The following is an 18712-nucleotide window of genomic DNA, read 5'->3' as shown; positions in this document are numbered from 1 at the left end:
AATAAGATAAAAGTTATACACATATGTAAGAATTTATTGTGGCATTGAAAAAAGGAAAAGAAAAAGAAAGTACGTACGTACGTACACATGAATTTATGTTGTGGGATTCGTACGTGTTCCAATCCAAGCTCAATCACACCATATTTTTCTAAGAAAAATTAGTAACCTACCTGTTTGGTTACCTTTGTCCAAATCTATTTCCATGCGATTTGTTGTTTTTTTTTTTTTTTTTTTTACTTTTGTTTTTATTTTTTGGGTCTAGATCACAATAATTCTATGTCGACCACATTAGGAATGTAATGCATGGGCCACTCACACCACTCTGAAAGTTGTGGTCCAAAATGGCTCTATTTACCTGTTAATTTTGTCTTTTTTTTTATTCATTTTTGCTTGGTTCTGAGCTTGATATTTAGGAATATTATAGAACATGTATTTTATGTGACTAGTACGGGTCAATTACACCATCGGTCCCCAATGATTATTCAGTTTTTTATTTTGGTCCCCAACTTTTTTTTTGTTTTCCTTCCAATTTGGTTTTTTTTACCTGTAGTGTATATATATTTCGATTAATTAAAAGTGTCATCGAGACTAACGAAAATCACTATACTCTTATAAGTATAGAGCCTTTTGTACTTATAAATTTTTGACCATTGAATGAAAAAATATACGGTTTTGATGTTCTGTATCCCGGTTAGATGGATTATGGGTCCTGTGAGGGTTGAGTATGGTTGTTGTTGATTGAATAGATTGATCTAACGGTCGTGAAAATGGTCAAAAAATTTGATCTAAAGTTTAGAAAATTTATAAAGTACAAAGAGTCATATATAATATATATATATATATAGAGAGAGAGATGAGAGAGAGAGAGAATTGAGCTCCTATGTTTTTAAATTACTAAGTTATTGGTGCTCTGTAGATTTTTAGGGCATTAGATTAGAGATATGGCGGTTAGGATGATGTGGGCCTCTAGGGTTGAGTGGGTGGTTGGTTGAATAGTTAATCTAATGGTTGAAATGATCCGAGGAGTAGATCTAACGGTAAAAAATTACAAGTACGCAAGTGCTTGTGTTTTTACAAGCAGCCATAGCTGGACACTCTCTCTCTCTCTTCTCTTCTTCTCTCTCTCTATAGAGTAAGCTCCTATTGTTTTCGAAAGTTACGGAAGTCCGTTACTTGTAAATTGTTTTCAACAATGCGAATCAATTCAGTGATCGGTTCCGTTAGACATGATCTACTCGCTATTGGATACTATGTATGAAAGCAATTTCATAATTTTTTTGACTTCGTTTGTCTAGTAACGAGTAGCCTCAAAATGAACGGCTAAAAATGAAAATTTTTATAAAACAGTGATAAAGGACTCAAATTTCAAATCAGGGTATTAGTCTTGCCATTGTGTTAAGTAGAATTTTTTATTAAATTTTATCTAATTTGGATACTTCTACACCGTTGAACTTAAAACGTGTCACATCGGGCGTTAAAATAGTCATTTTTTAGGCTTTTGATCGTTTGGTAAATGATGTCAAAAAATTATAAAATTTGGTTTCTAAATAGTTCAAATTAGGTAGATTATATTCAATGAAGCCGATCGCCGAATCGGATTTTCTATCATCGAAAACAACTTACAAGCATGGAGATTTTCGTACTTTCGAAAGTACATGAGACTTAATATATTATATATATATATATATGAAATTAGACTGAGAATACTATTAATAGATAAACGGCTCTTTTGCTCATCAAGTTTTTTAACTCTTTGGTGAAATGTGTAGGATCCAAGATGATATAGTCAGGTTAGAGTTTGAGTGGTCCCCCTAGGCGTTGAATGGTCTCTACTGGTTGTATAGTATTTAATCAATGTTTAGAAAATAATGAAAAGTTGATCCAAGGCTTAAAAAAATCAGTAGCACAATGAGATTTTACTACTAATTAGTAGCCCAGTCACTAATATATTAATTATATATATATATATATTATATAATGTGGTAACTGAAATTGGTAATAACACAGTAATGACGAATGTATAGCTAGGGCTTAGAGATGTCAACGGGTCGGCATTCAGGGGCGATTTTTTAAAAACCGATAACCCGAATCGACCCAACCCGAAGACCGAACCGAACCGGATAACCGCGAACCCGACGATTTTAAAAATCCATATCAACTCACAACATGAACCCGAAGCCCGACGGATTTTGAAAAATTCATATCCAAACCCGAACCTGATCAAATATCTGGAAACCGAACCAGAACCCGATAAATTTGAACCGAAATAATAATTTCTTTTTTCAATATTTTCACAAAATATATTATATTAATATCTAAATTTTGAAATACAAATTCAAATATAATAAACCAGGACTAATCAACGTAAAAACTTACAAGTACCAATCTCTGTGGTTTTTACACACACCATAGCATGGACACTCTCTCCTCTCTCTCCTCCTCTCTCTCTCTATAGACTAACTCCAATGTTTCGAATTAACGAGACCTCCCACTTGTAAATGTTTTTCACAATGCTGCATCCAATTCAGTGATCGGTTCCGTAGACAATGATCGTACACTAATTGGAACTAGTAAGAAACCAAATTTCATAATTTATACTTCAGTTTGTCTAGTAACACAGTAGCCTCAAAGATAACGGCTAAAAATGAAAAAATTTTATAAAAAACAGTGACTAAAGACTCAAATTCAAATCAGGTATTAGTCCTTGGCCATGATGTTAATAGAATTTTTTATTAATTTGTCATTAATTTGATACTTCTACAACCGTTGAACTAAAAACGGTCAACATTCGCCGTTAAAATATCCATTTTTAGGCCTTTGATCGTTTGGCTAAATGATTAAAAATTCTAAGATTGGTTTCTTAAATAGTTCAATAGGATAATTATAATTAGAATGAGCATCGTCGAATCGATTTCTATCATCCGAAACCAACTTAACAAGCATGTGATATTTCGTACTATCAATACAGAGAACTGACTACTATAATAATATATATAATATAATTAGACTCGATATAGCTATTAATAGTAAAACCTCTATTTGGCTCAAGTTTAATCACCTTGATAAAATTGAGATCAATATGATATTAGTCGTTAAGATTCGAGTGTCCCCCTAGGCGTTGAATGGTCTCCACTGGTTATAGTATTTAATCCAATGGTTAGAAATAATCGAAAAGAGTTCATCCCAGCTAACGAAAACAGTAGCAAAATTGAGTTTTACTACTAATGTAGCCGCAGTCAACTATATATATACTATATATATATTATATTATACATATAGTATTATTGGTAAACATGATTGGTAATAAAACCAGGTTTATGGAAATGTATTACGCTAGTGCGCTTAGAGATCCATACGGTTCGATTCAGGGCGGATTTATTAAAAACCCGAACCCGAATCCGACCTCCAACACGCCGAGACCCGAACCGCGAACCGAACGCCGAACCCACGGATTTTTAAAAAACTCCATACCAAACCCGAAATGAAACCGAACACCGGATTTTAAAAATTCATATCCACCGAACCTGATCAAAATCTGAACCGAACCGAACCGAAAATTTAACCGAAATAATTATTTCTTTTTCCATATTCAAAATATATTATATTAATCTAAAATTAAATACAATTCAAATATAACATCAAATAAATATTATATAATAATATATATATATAATATTATAATATAAATATAGTATATACTATTAATAGCACCAATCATTGTGCTACCAAGTTTAGCCATTGTTATTAAAGTTGGCGCTTAGATAGTGGCCCCATAGTGTTGAGTGGGTGGTTGGTTGAATAATATGATCTAACGGATGAAAATGATCAAAATGGTAGATCTAACGGTGGAAAACTTGGTAGCACCGAGTGCGTCGTGCTATCAATAGCATAGTAGCCGGACTCATATAGAGTGAGGCTACTATGCTTTTGGAAGCACGGAGCCTTCCGTGCTTCCAGGTCGTTTTCGATGTTGCTACTTTCAAATTGTCGATCGGTTCCGTTAAACTTGATCTAGAGTATTTGAAGTATCTAGAAAATAAATTTTATGATTTTTCGATATCATTTGCCTAGTGATCGAAAGGGCTTAAAATCAATAATTTTAATGGCCGTAGTGAGTTGTTTGCAAGTTTAACGGTGTAGAAATATTCAAATCACGTGAAATTTTGATAGAAAATTCTTTATGCTATATAAAACAAGATCAATATCTTTGATCTAAAATTTTAATGTCATATTATCACGTTTTGTAAGATTTTTATTTTCAGCCGTTGATTTTGAGCCCCTTCGTTCACTAAGCAAATAATATCGAAAAATCGCATAATTTATTTCTAGGTACTTCAAATACTTTAGATCAAGTTTAACGGAGCCGATCGACGATTCGAAGGTCGCAACATGAAAAACGACCTAGAAGCACGGAAGGCTCCGTGCTTCCAGAAGCATAGTAGCCTTACTCCATATATATATATATATATATATATATGAATTGGGCTCCTATACTTTTAAAAGTACCAAGTTATTGGTGCTTGTAGATTTTTAGCCATTGGATTAAGAAATATGCGGTTAGGATGATGTGGGCCCCAAGGGTTGAGTGGGTTGTTGGTTGAATAGTATAATCTAATTGTTGAAAATGATCTGATGAGTAGATCTAACGGTGAAAAACTTACAAGCACCAAGTGCTTGGTGCTTTTACAAGCACCATAGCCTATATATATATATACAATACAAAATAAATTCGAATTTGGGTCGGGTTCGGATTCGGGTCGGATACAATCAAAATCCATATCCGAATCTATAACCGTCGGGTTTCTATTTTTGATATCCATATCCGAATCCATATGCATATCCATCGGATATATTCGTTTCATTCGGGTTCGGTTCGGATAAAATTTTGGATATCAATACCCATTAACATCCCTTTTCTTGGGGCTAATCTTAAGTTTTGGCACAAATCATCTTAGAAGTTAGATCCTCACATTCCACACAGCATTTGATTAAATGTTAAGCAGGAAAAGAAAAAAAGAAAGAAAAACTTCTCAAAAAAACTTGTGTGTTCTTTTCATTTGTGGTCACAAAAGTTGAAAAAGGTTTATTCATAAATAAAATGTGATTATGACTAATGGGTCCCAAATGTGATTAATTTAGTGTCTAATAATAGCAAAAAAAAAAGAAAAGAAAATGAGGCCATCCTACTCACTATTCGCACGAAATTGAGATTCGTGCTGTCCGTGGTGAACAGTAGATCAAATAATCTCACATTAGGAACAGTCCCCATTAATTTTTTGCTGTCTAATATGGCTATCATTTTCCAACACTGATGCTTCACAAAGAAGCCCATAATGTGGTCCTAAAATGAAAGGATTATAATGTTCTTTTCCATTGGATGAATCATCTATTGTATACCTCTTTTCAACTAATAATTCGTATAAAAATTACTCTGTATTTCCACATCAAGCCGAAAAAATAGTAATAATAAATCGTATAAAAATTACTCTGTATTTCGACATCATGCGAGATAAATAGTAATAATAGTTAATTTATATAGAAAATTTTGCTCTCACCTAAACAAAATATTATCCTATTCAGTAGTAAATGCGCATTAAATCAATCAATCAATCAATCCTTTAGGTAACATCAGCTATTTTTTTATTTTAGTAAAACTAAAGTAGATAGATTATTTATCCACATACACACACTAATTGAAAAACAAAGGACCCAACACTATTGTCCCATTGGAATTGAATTTAAACCACTAAAACCAAAATAGATGAAGGGAAATTGATATTTATAGGTGGGTTTAGTATTGTCTCTGTCTCCACCATCACCACCTCTTCCCACTACAGTTTAAGTGTCTCCATCACTAGTCCTTGACTCCTTGGCCATTTTTATGTCTTTATTCCATGCACTTCTCCATTTCCTACTTTTAAGTTTTTCTTATTTTGCAGAGAAATATAAATGATTTTAATTTGATTCTTTATATGTGTTACAGTATTTGTTCTCCTCCCCACTTCTTAGCATGTTTGGTATAATATTTCGTACATTATATTATACTTAGACTAGTGTCTAAATCATGTTCCTAGCTAGTTGTTGCTTTCTCAATTTGTTTTGTTATTTCTCTGTCGGAATAGTTTGTCAATAAATTATATACATATATAAAGTTGTCCCAGTGACATGCACAAAATTATTGTGAAAATGAAGTAGAATAATTTAACCTAATTTGCAATCACTGCAATAGAATTAAATTATAGAAATACATTTTTAAAATATTTTTGTGTAAGTGTTTTATTTTATATTAAATTTTTTTTAAAAAATCTAGTAAAACCTAAATATAAAGCTCAATCCAACCAAAAATAAAAAGTTCTGTATTCAACCAATCTTACCCAGCCTACTCGGTTCAATTACAAATAGAAAGAAAAAAAAAAAAAATTGATCACCTTCTTCCCTTCTCCTCCTCTGCAACAGCCGACAAGCTAGGGTTCCTGCAGCTAGAGTTCGGCCACGAAGATCTCGCAGGGACCGTACAGGGCTACGATCGCCATGTGTCCTTCTACTACAGGTCGATGGAGGAGTGGGTGCCAAAGATCGAGACGGCCCCACATATAGCGACCCCATATATAACAATACTTTTAAAAAGTGTCGATACTTTAGCCAGCAGCATTTTTTTTTTGCCTTGTACCGATATTTAAAAATATTCCTATATATACACTGTTTTTTCTATAATAAATTATGATCTCTTCTTTGATTACTATACTCAAGAATGATAATTGTGTGTAAGAGCAATATTCATTAAAATGTTTGTAAACCAAACACCAAACTTTTTTTTTTTTTTGAGAGAGAGATAGGTAGCATGCTACCCGCTTCGTTTATTTTATTTAGAAACAAACTTAGCTGAAAATGTGAATCAACTATGATTCGAACTTGAAATCTCGGGTACCAACTATCAAGCCTTTTGTCACTTGCTATAGGGATAGTCGGTACAAAATCAAACTATTGAGGATTTTATCATTAGGACTAGGAAAAAAAAAAAAAAACTTTTGATCATGCAAAAGAATATTAATCTACTGAAGCAGTGATTCTGCTTAATTTGGAAAGTTCATAATATCATGCTAGAATCGATGCCGCATACAAAATCTACTTATAATGTGTGAGAAATATCTTGAGGATACCCAAAGCATTATTTTTTTCTTCTTTATTTGCACGATAGATAAGGGAAAAATTTTAGTACAAAGCTAGAGAATAGTTTGCTCTGAGCTCACCATGCAGTAACAAATCACCCCTCCATTAGTATTAGAATAATTAATACTGTTTAGTATGCAGCGAAAAATAGCAGTTATTGCTAGCTAGGGATGTCAACGAGGAGGAGAAGTACACGAGTGAGCTCGGGTCAGCTCATGCTCGGCTCGTTTAATAAACGATTCGAACACGAGCTAGCTCGTTAATATATCAAGCTAAAAAATCTAACTCGTGTTTGGCTCGTTTATTAATGAGCCGAACGCGAACTAGCTCGCGAACAACAAGTTAGATTGTCGGGTTTACTATCAGGTAAGAAGTTGAAAAAAAATAAAAAAAAATTAGAGTCTTAATTTAATAATTAAAATTTACAAAATATAGCTTTATTTATATTTGGATTGACCTAAAATTCAAATGATAAAAATTTATAATATATGTGTATATATGTATGTATATTCGAGCTATATCGAGCCAGACACAAACGAGCTCACTCTAGCTCGTGACCCACTCGCTAAAATTTTGAGCTACAAAATTTAACTCAGTATCAATCTCGAGCTCATTTTCAAGCCGACCATGAGCTAACCCACGAACACTAGCGAGCTGGATTGCCGGCCCTATTGCTAGCATAGCAAATTTAGTTTTTCTAATTCGACATGCACCTCAGATAATATATTTAGCTTTTAATAAATGCCTACAAAGTATAGGGGTGGTACCAAAGTGGTCACAAAAGTGGCATAATTGTATCCCTAGTTAAATTAGTTATCTACGGATCTTTTTGAGGGAAAAAAAAAGAGCTTGATAATTAGTTAAGTAAATAAACTAAATTTCTTGCTTATGATGATTAAGTTCTCAACCTTTTGTTGTTATATATTTAAGAATGTGAATATATCTATATATGGAATTGAGTCATTAATTAAATTAATTAACTAACTCACTGCATCCACGCGAGAACCACTCCTTAATTTGTACTTGAACCCAAAGTTTACTTTTTAATTTTCTTAATAGTTTTTCTCTTACTTTGCCGAGAGACAAAAGCTTGTGCATCTCACAATCTCCGAATCTTCTTCTTATTTCCTGTCTCTTATATTATATAACTCCCTATCACATTTAACTACTCACAAATACTCCCTTTACTTGCACTACTATCTCATAAACTTCGAATCAATTAATTTTTTTATTTTTTGCCTTTTTTTTTTTTTTTTTCCTCTCGCCTCTCCAACTTTCGAGTTCGATGTCCGAGATTCCAAATTTTAGCTGTTATTTTATTTTGATTAAAATATAGAAAACTTTATTGTAAATATTCGCTTTTTATTTTTTCTTTTTAATTTTCAAAAATTTATATTTTACTTTTTTAAAATTTTAGAATGTTTTCAGGAATACATCGTTAATAGAGAGAGCAAAATAATTAAATTATCCCTACTTCTTCTATAAAAAAATAATTTTTTAATATATTTTTATCATTTTAAAAAGTATTTTTAGTATGGAATTATAAAAAATGAAAAGAATAGTAATAAAACTTTGACGGAAATGGAGTAAATGCAACAATTTGAAATATTGAGAGAATAAAATATAAATTTTTGAAAGTTAGAAAAGAAAGTAAAAGAATAGATATTTATAAGTAAATTTTATGTAATTTAACTTTTAATTTTAACCTTTATTGAAAAAGATATATATATTTTACCTGCATCTAATTTATTTATCTGTTCATTTATGTATTAAGAATCCATCAGTCTTAATTTGGTCAATCTCATAATTTTAATCACATAACCTACTTAAAAAACGCACGACGGGCGCATGCAAAAATGTATAGAAGCTAGCCCATAAAATAAAAAAAATAAAAAACAAAAAACAAAAAACAAAAAACAAAACACTTGAAAAATTTTGAAAGTAAAGTATTATTTTGAGAACTAATGTTATGCTGATCCAATATATAGTTCCACATCTAATAAAAAATAATTATAATTGGATATATAAAGAGTTAAAATTGATCAAAAAGAGTACTAATTATTAAGCAACTTCAATCTCAAGCGAACAAAAACCAAAATTAATTAATAAATTTACAGGATAGAAGAAAAAGGCTAAAGCGAAATTGACATATATATTTACTTGCGCCACTTTGTGTTGAATATATAGGAAAAGTAAAGTAAACTAAATTAATTTAGGTACGGACGCTAGATCGATTAATGGCGGTGGGATGAGTGGTCTCGTACACTGGTAGCTCGTCGCAGGCGATCCCAAGTTCGAAGAGATCCGAGCTCGAATCGCTACTCCGCTCATCGTCCTCCTCCTCCTCCTCCGACCTCATCGACCTCATCGTCCTCATCGTCCTCATCACCCTCATCAGCTCCTCCACCCTCCTCCTCCTCGCCTCCGCCGCCGCCAGATCGGCGTCGCCGGGGACGCGCGCCTCCGCCTCCGCCCCCGCCACGCTCACGGCGCCCAACCGCACAGGCCTGCTCTGCGGCGGCGGCGGCGGCGGCGGCGGTGGCGGCGGCGCCCTGGGCTTGTGCTTCCGCGCGATCCCGGCGGAGGAGAGGATCGCCCGGAGGAGGCACGAGAGCGGCGCTCCGCCCCGCCCCTTCCGGAACTCGCGGATCCGGCTCCGGATCGAGCCCGGCTTGGCGGGCTTGGCGGGCTTGGGCCGCGGCGGGGTCGGCGGGGGCGGATCGGGGCGGGTCGGGGCGCGGCGGGGAGCCGGTGGCCGGGGGCGGGGGGGCTCGGCGTCGGAGGAGAAGCCGAAGCTGGAGGAGTCGGAGGGGGCGGCGGAGGAGGAGGCGGAGCTGGGGCGGGGCCACGCCTCGGCGGCGATCGGGGCCAAATGGGTCGGGGTGGTGGTCGTCGTCTTCTTCTTCTTCCTCGGATCGGGATCGGAATCTGGAACGGCGGCGGCGGCGGCGGCGGGGGGGTCGGCGTCGAGGGAGCGGTAGATGGCGTCGAGGAGGGAGGCGGCGAAGGAGGGTTTGCGCGGGCGCGAGGATCGGGGAAGGGGAAGGGGAAGGGGAGAATGAAGAGGAGCGTGGCGCCTCTCGCAATGGGGCTGCGTCGCCATTGGAAAGAGTGGTTGGTAAGGGAGAGGGAGAGGGAGAGGGAGAGGGAGATGAGGCATCGCGAGGGGGTGGGGGTTTTATTTAAATTAAGCTCACCGCACCGCGGCGCGGGGAGGGAGCAGTGTGAGTTGGCGGGTGTGCTGACGTGGCATATGTGGCAGTTTATTTTGCGCCGGGACACATAACGGGATAAGAAGTGGATGTGTAATTTATTTTTTATAATAATAATTNCATAACGGGATAAGAAGTGGAAGTGTAATTTATTTTTTATAATAATAATTGGTTAAAAATATTTGAGCCCTCCGTCTAAGAATCAAGAATTTTTCTTTTTTCTCTTGATATTTTTTTTTAAAAAAATACTTATTATTTTATTAAAATTTATAAATTTTAAAATGAAAGATGTAAAGTCTACTACACTCATTTTAGGATGTACAAGTATAATTTTTAAAAATATCTTAAAAAAGTAACTTTTTGTATAATAATTTTCTAGGTTGATTATAAGTAAAAAATTTGAGTTGTGCTTTTCTAAAGATTTTGTTATTAATGATTACATAGCACAGCATATTTATCTATAAGAGGATTTATTTTATTCTAAAAAATAATTTAAATTTGATTATGATATTTTATTTTAAACATTTCATCGCTTCTTACCGATTATATGTATAAATTTTTTAAGTATATTAAGAAAATGCATCCAAATAGATAACAATGCGTCCAAACGGAGCTTTAGTGTGATCATAAAACAAAATTTTGATTTTTTTTTTTGGAAAGTCTTAATATCTATGATTTAATATAAGGTAATTTATCTCATCTGAAAATGACTTAAAAATTGAAAATAATATTTAATTCTAGATATTTGGCCCCACTCTTTATCAACCAAATATATAAACGTTTCTCAAATAAATCATGAAAATATATTGAATAAAGCATTCACGCATCCAAGCAAGACTTGTTTAGATGTTAAAATAAATTATCTAAAAATAGCTTATTCTATATTAAAACATTTTAGTAGCATTGCAAGAAGTTAGATTTTTTTTACTTCTTCAAAGGTTTTACTCATATGTGATTTCGTAGAATAGTCTATTTCCCCTACAAAATAATTTATTTTAATTTGAAAAAATAAATTATCCGAATATTATATTTTATTTTAAACATTTAATCACATTTCATATCCATCAAATATATAAATTTCTTAAGTACACTACAGAGATATATTGGACATGATATTCATCCATCCAAACCGGGTCTAAACAAATGAGATATTCTATCCAATTATTTTAAGGCTTCGTTTGGTATTTAGATCTATCTGACGCTGTTAAATAAAATAGAGTTAGAAAAAAAACATATAGCAATATGCTTTTGCTTTCTACAGCAGAAAATATATTATAACCGACTCACCGCAATATGCGGAACGCAATATTACACACAAAAACAAACAGAATATTTTTCCATCGTACTTTCTTACCGCACATAACGCAATCTCCTCACAATCCAAACGAAGCCTAATTATTATTAGGCATTGCTAATATATTGACAAAGTTCGGTTCGGCTACTATACTCTTCTGACTATCGCCTCCTTTGTACTTATAAATTTCGACTGTTAGATCTACCATTTTGATCATTTTCATCCGTTAGATCATATTATTTAACCAACCACCCACTCAACCCTTGAAAATCACTATCATCCTAATCGAAAATCATTATCATCCTAACCGCGCATCCCTTCATCCTAACTGCACATTCCTTCATCCAACGGTCGAAAACTTATGAGTACAAAGAGCTCTATACTCATTAAAGTATAATAGTCCTAGTCAGATTGACAATATAATATTAATTTTTTTAATTAGTTTATATGCGTTCAGGACCTTTTTGTTTCATTGAATATGAAGCTCGGACTTTCCAATGAACTAAAATTCTGCTATTTATTTAACAGAAAGTAAATGACGTAAGTATTAAAAATATAAAAAATAAGTTAATATTTTAATTTTTTTTCTTTTTATTTTGTAACTAACTTTGGTCTGGAGTGTGACGAAGTTAATTATGTTATTTTATAAAAGTTGAGTTTCCGTGGACAATAAAATTATGATGAACTAAGAACTAAACAATGAAAATAAATATTTACTGCCCGAAAACTAAGTCATCTGTCATCTCTCCTCCCTTCGGTGAAACAAATAATTCTAGAGTGTTGGACTCCAAAGCATTTTCCAAATAATTCTCTACATAGAAATAATAATAACTGATGAAAGGTCAACATAACTATAAGTTCTCATCTACCAAAATGGGTCCTCAATAATAGGAAACACTAGTTAATTCATCAAGTGCACTCAAACAGTAAGAAGCAACTGGAGGAAACAAGAAAAAAAAGAAAAATAAAGAAGGAAATTGACTAGCTTAGTTGCTTTCCAACTGATTATATAACACCCTCATTGACATGTATTCTTTTAAGAAATTTGAACAGTGAACTAGACATCTATAGCAATTACTTCCATGATTGGGCATGAGACTCTTTTGATGTCTCCAGGCATGCTCTCCTGGCAGAGTGGCAGGGCAAAAACAAAAAGCCACGAAAACAACAAAGCGAAATCAAAAGACTGCACACTGAGATTCAAACTAAGGCCAAATCAGAAGAAAAAGAATTTCGCAAGAGCAAAGCTATCTTGTACACTTAAAAGCGGGGTGTAAATCTTATACCCTCTTTCATCCGAAGTCTTATTTATTCATACTAGTTCTATCACACCCCAAGGAGCATCCCTTTTTGAAAAGAGACAGGATTGAAAACATATATAGTGCCGAAAGAACGAGTTTCGAAAAGGAAAATACGAGATTTTGGAGTAGATTAAGGTCTAAAAGCTGCAATCTCTCTACTTTTATCACATACCACCTGGAAAGGCACTGTGCGAAGATGAAGGAGATCACAATCAGCTGAATTCTTTTAATGCCGCATTTAAAAGCTCACTGAAAATCAGTCTCACATTGGCTTTCTTTAAGTATAACTTATCATCAAGATAACAACTTCGTTTAGTTAGTATAGTTAGTACCTTTTGCTCGACGCATAAACACTGTTGAGGAGCTGCCATGGTCAAGCCTAACTTTGTTCAACTGTAATAATGCGGTCGATGCTAGAGGACGAGATAACAATCTAGAATAAACAAATGCATCTAAATGAAATACTATAAGAACACCTAATTGGCAACTCAAGAAGTTTTCTTTGATAAAAAAGGGAATTGGCATACCGATGCAAACAAAATAATGTACAAGAAGATGTCCCACGCCCATGGTCTCGAAACTTCTATACCCCTCAATTTGAACGAAAGTATGAGATCAGTTTAAAGTTTTCTTCTAACCGAGTAGGTTGTCTTTCCTGGATCAAAAGTTAACAGAATCCACAGGGATTTGATATCCACTCTGAACAAAATTTTGCGAACTATAACTAAACCACCTATATCCTATTGGCCATAGCCTGCATTGAGTTCTTCTTAACGACTCCTCTAGAACACAACTCGCCTAGCAACTCAAGTGCCTCCCTTGACAAGCCTTCGTATGCCAAACCTTCGATTAAAATTGTATAGGTCGATTCGGTGGGCATGCATCCCCTAGACACCATATGGGCGAAGAATTCGATGGCCCGATCCGTCTGCCTAGCTTTGCAAAGTCCCAACATCACCGAATTGTAGATTATCGCATTAGGCCTCATACCCATTTCTTGCACCTCATAGAACATCTTGATTGCCTCATTGATCCTACCTTCTCTGCTAAGCCCCGCCACTAGTGACGCGTAAGTAATTATATCCGGCCGGAGTCCCTTCATCACCATCTCCTTCAATAACTCTAGGGCCTTTTCGGTATTTCCGACCTTCGAAAGTCCATCGATAACCGTGTTGTAGGTAATCAACACGGGAGTGCACCCTTTGCTCCCGAGCTGATTAAGCATCTCGACGGCAACGTCGACCTTCCCATCCTTGCAAAGAGCGGTGAGCAGAGTGTTGTACGTAACGATATCCGGATAACACCCTCTTGACACCATGACATCCACATACTCGATCGCTCTATCTATCTTCTTCTCCTTACAGAACCCATGAAGCAAAGGATTATAACTCAACGAATTGGGCGTGCACCCGTGCTCCGGCATCTTCTCGAGAACATCGATAGCCCGGCCTAACAACCCTTTCCGACACAAGAAATTGATAAGTATATTGAAAGTGACAACACTAGGGGAGCAACCTTTCTCGACCATATCGGCGAACAGCTTCTCAGCATCCATCCATCTCCCCGTGCTGCACATGCTTCTCAAAATGATATTATGGCTTATGACGTTCGGGTTACACCCGTGCGACGGCATGCTATTCAAGAACCTAATCGCCTCGTCCAGTCGCCCTTCTTTGCAAATCCCGTTGATCAGAACATTATACGTTACGACGTCGGGATTACACCCCTTTGCTCTCATCTCATCGAGAAGCTGCATGGCCGGCCCGACTCCGCTCTCCTTGCATGTGGCCTCGATAAGGATCGTGTATGTGAAAACATCGGGCGCGCAACCTCGTTTGAGCATTTCGTCGAGCAGGTCGAGGGCTTTCTTGAGCTTACCCCTCTCGCAGAGGCTCTGGAAGATGGTGTTGTACGTGACGACGTCGGGGGCGACGCTCATGCGCCCGAGGAGGCGGAGCGCGCTCTCGGCCTCGCCGCACTTGCAGTACCCGGCGATCATGACGTTGTAGGTGATCACGTCGGGGGCGGCGTCGGAGCGCTCGATGATGGCGAGGACGCGGCTCGCCTGCGCGGCGCGGCCCGCGCGGCAGAAGCCGCGGATGAGGCTGGTGCAGGGGACCACGTCGGGGGCCTCGCCGCGCCGCGCCATGGCTTCCAGGAGCCTGAGCCCTTCCTCGAGCTCCCCGTTCCGCACGAGGCCCCGTAGCCTCTCGTTGCTCTTGAACCCGTCGAACTCGAGCCCGGGTCGCGGCGCCGCGGCAGCGGAAGCGGCGGCGGAGGGGGAGAGGGGCCGAGCTCGGAGGACTCGAGCTCTGGGTTTGGAGTGGTCGGGGCGAGGGTCGAAGCCGAGGAAGGAGACGGTGACGGAGGGGATGGGGTTAGGGTTGTTGCGAGCCCTGGTGGTGGGGAGAGGGGGTTGGGAGCTCGTTAATGGCGTGGAGAGATCCATGAGAGCGGTAGGGTTTGGTTTCTGAGGAGGTGAGGTTTAGGGTTTTGAGGAATCGGAGCCAAAGTGTGGGGAGAGGAGATGTTGTGAGTGGTGAGTGGTGAGTGGTGACTGGTGAGTGGCTCGGAAATTGTGTGGCTACATTTTTGGGTGTTGCGACCGGGTAGAGTCGGTGGTTAGTAGGGTGCGGTGTCATGTGTGTTTTGGCTTGGAGCGCATTGGATAAAAACATGTCCAGAGTTTATAATAAAAAATATTTTAATTATTTATTTTTTTAAAAAAATTTATGTAATTTGAGTTATTATTTTTATTTAAATAAATAACGTGCTCATATTTTGTAGCAAAATAATTATTCAAAAATCAAATTCAAAAAGATAAGAAAATCAATTATTTTTTTATAGATTAAATAGATAGATCAAAATGGATCATAAATAAGCTAAAAATAAGTTTTATATATTTTTATGTATATGTTGTGTAGAGCGGAAGTAGACAAGACATGCTTAAGGGCCGTGCTGGGCGCCGCCCGAATTTGAATCCAGGCCAGGCTAGGCCGGGCTGGCCTCTACCCCATTTTGGTCCGAGTAAAGTAGGCCGTGCCGGGCCGGCATAGCTAACATTACATCCCTGCCCCAACTCTGTACTTGGGTCGTATCGTAATCGGTACAATTTAAAACACGTTAAAGTTTTTTTAAAAAGAAGAAGAAAAATTTATACACCAACATTGAGAAAACCGTCAAGCCCCGGAACCTTCAAACTATCCTCATTAACTGCCAAAATTGAACATGCACAGAAGCATACTCTAGCCTTGATTAAATACTTAAACAATTTTTGGAACCAGGCCCAAACAATACTTACCAATATAACATTCCCCATCATTTTAGTTTCCTTGAATCAATCGCCAATTTCATCCACTTGTGATCACTAGTTTCCAATTCAGTGTCATCAATAGAACAATGTTGAACAAAATTTAAGTTCACAAAGGCATAAAATGGCGCACACTCTCTAGTTTCTACCTATTCCTCCTCTTTAGATTCTTTTCTCACACATTATAGCGTGCATTAAGCACGGATATGGATCAAGAGGATCAACACATACTACGGCAAAGGAGAGTGGTCGCCAACTATCGGTCGTCTCCGATCGAGAGATCACCTTTTACAGAGATAAAGTCGCAGGAGAATCGCGGATGCTGCAGGAGACTCGCTGAGATCTTCTCCGCGCGCTCGGAGACGCAATCACCGTCGAAATCAATACTCCAGCAGCAGGTGTATACATGTAGCTTTCCATTTCACATTGCTTAATTGCGCTGCTTAAATATGACACAGCAATTATGCGGAAAAAAGAGAGAAAAGAATAAGATTGATTGCTACAAAATTACGCGGCCAGAAGCTTGGCTGTTTCAATTTAAAGGTTGCGAACAAAATTAAACCTACGCAGTGCGATTTACCGAAAGAAAAAGAAATGTTACTATTGACGATTCGCGGTGCTTTTCTCATAGGTTGTTGAACTTAAAGAGGAAATCCGACGACAAAGAGATCTCAAGGCCACTTATAAAGCTCGGCTAGAGACGACGCAGGAGTATCTCAGGTATTGCTTAGAAATTGCGCAGCAAAACGGATTCCTACACCGCATAACCAACAACCAACACAATTCTCCGTCGACGGAGATCAAACAGCGAGACGAATCCAAATCAGAGGACGCAACGGTTGGTGATTCGCCTTTAGCACTTATGAGAAATCAAGCAAAGGTTAATGGATGGTTCGTCGAGCCAGACGAGGTAACTAAACTATCGTAAGCATAAAAATGTGGTTTCAAGTACTCTCCGAATCATTTCGATCAGTTTGGTTTGGTTTATACTTTGAAACAGATCGAGTTTCATGAAGTCATAGGCCACGGGACAACCGCCGACATATACAGAGCTACATGGCGAGGCCTCGATGTGGCAGTGAAGTGGATCTACCCCGACTTCTTTCGATCAAACGAAAATGCTGAGTCTTTCTTCGCGCAAGAACTCGAAATGCTATCGCGCCAACGCCACCCGCGCGTTGTGCAACTAATCGGCGCATGTCTCCTTCCACCGGAAAAAGGGTTTGTAGTCACAGAATTGCTGAGTGGAATGACACTAGGGGAGTGGCTGCATGGGCACAAGGAGAGGTCGAGAGAAAGATCAACACCTCTTCCTCCTTTGAAAGAGAGGTTAGAGAAGGGGCTCGAAATCGCGCAAGCAATGCAGTATCTCCATGAGCAAAACCCCAAGGTTATTCACAGGGATTTGAAGCCAAGTAATGTACTTTTGGATAGTTCATCGCATGTCCGGGTCGCGGATTTCGGGCATGCGCGGTTTTTGCCTGATGGACAAGAAGCACTCAGCGGCGAAACTGGTAAGTACGTATGATTAGAACACCGCTCTCTAGCTATGCCCAATTTCTCATGTAAGTACACGAGAACAGTTACTAAGAACATTTTCTTTTTCCAGGGACTTATGTGTACATGGCACCTGAGGTGATTCGTTGTGAGCCGTACAACGAGAAGTGCGATGTGTGCAGTTTCGGAGTAATACTAAATGAGCTCATTACTGGTGAGCATCCATACATAGATACCAGCTATGGACCCAGTCAGGTACAGTTTAAGGAAAAACCAACCACATTATTAGTACTCTTTAGATAAGGTGCTATATATATATATATATTTTTTTTTTTTTTGAATTTTCTCAGTTGATTGATCACCGCAATTTTTCATGCTTTTGTAATTATTTTTTTTTTTTCAGATTGCACTTGAAGTTGCAGAGGGAAGGCTCAGGCCAAAACTTGCTGAGAAAAATGGTGGACAATACAATGAGCTTATTGAGCTTATATGTTGTTTGTGGAGTGGAGATGCAAGAGAAAGACCCTCTTTCAGAGTCATTGCTTCATCTCTTCGAACAATTAAGGATAAGTTTGTATAAGTAATCTCTTCTTAGAGATCATATAGGAAACAAAAAATAAAAAAGGATGAGTTGATTTCATTTTGGGCGCGTGTTTTATCGATTGAATAAAAAGAAAAATAAAACATATCGTTGTTAATATTAGAGTTAATTATAAACTCTTTTCTTTTCATGATAAAACTCATCTTTTGTGGGAAAAGCATGAAATTTTTTTTTTTGAGAAAAAAAGGTTTCATAAAATATATATTTTTTTAGTTTTTTATTCGTTTAGTTTCAAGGAAAATAAGATTTTATAGAAAACTTTGTTCCATATTTTATGGAAACTAGTGTTTTTATTTTTCTAAAAAAAATTAAAAATATAAATACTAA

At 37.2% G+C, this 18712-nt stretch overlaps 2 protein-coding genes and 1 pseudogene across 3 annotated transcripts; 1 reads left to right on the top strand and 2 right to left on the bottom strand.

The window, feature by feature from the left end:
* On the bottom strand, positions 9336-10450 carry LOC109706536 (formin-like protein 3). Its single transcript, XM_020227444.1, has one exon. It carries the CDS (start codon positions 10328-10330, stop codon positions 9383-9385), a length of 948 nt encoding a protein of 315 aa, XP_020083033.1. The 5' UTR covers positions 10331-10450; the 3' UTR covers positions 9336-9382.
* On the bottom strand, positions 13184-15614 carry LOC109706799 (pentatricopeptide repeat-containing protein At1g09900-like). Of its 2 annotated transcripts, none has more exons than XM_020227797.1 (2): positions 13505-15614; positions 13184-13429 (listed from the first exon to the last, which is right to left on the bottom strand). In XM_020227797.1, exon 1 carries the CDS (start codon positions 15424-15426, stop codon positions 13711-13713), a length of 1716 nt encoding a protein of 571 aa, XP_020083386.1. In that variant the 5' UTR covers positions 15427-15614; the 3' UTR covers positions 13184-13429; positions 13505-13710. The 2 variants fall into 2 exon arrangements, with proteins under 2 accessions (XP_020083386.1, XP_020083385.1); XM_020227796.1 differs by having other exon boundaries at positions 13184-13410.
* On the top strand, positions 16494-18364 carry LOC109727660 (annotated as a pseudogene).

The sequence above is a fragment of the Ananas comosus genome, linkage group 2 (assembly GCF_001540865.1).
Source record: "Ananas comosus cultivar F153 linkage group 2, ASM154086v1, whole genome shotgun sequence".
Classification (NCBI taxonomy): Eukaryota; Viridiplantae; Streptophyta; class Magnoliopsida; order Poales; family Bromeliaceae; genus Ananas; species Ananas comosus.
The sequence above is the reverse complement of the archived record's forward strand: the minus strand, read 5'-3'. Positions and strand labels throughout refer to the sequence as shown.

Coding starts and splice junctions, on each gene's coding strand:
- LOC109706799 (XM_020227797.1), bottom strand. CDS start 15,426: ATGGATCTCTCCACGCCATTAACGAGCTCCCAACCCCCTCTCCCCACC.
- LOC109706536 (XM_020227444.1), bottom strand. CDS start 10,330: ATGCCTCATCTCCCTCTCCCTCTCCCTCTCCCTCTCCCTTACCAACCA.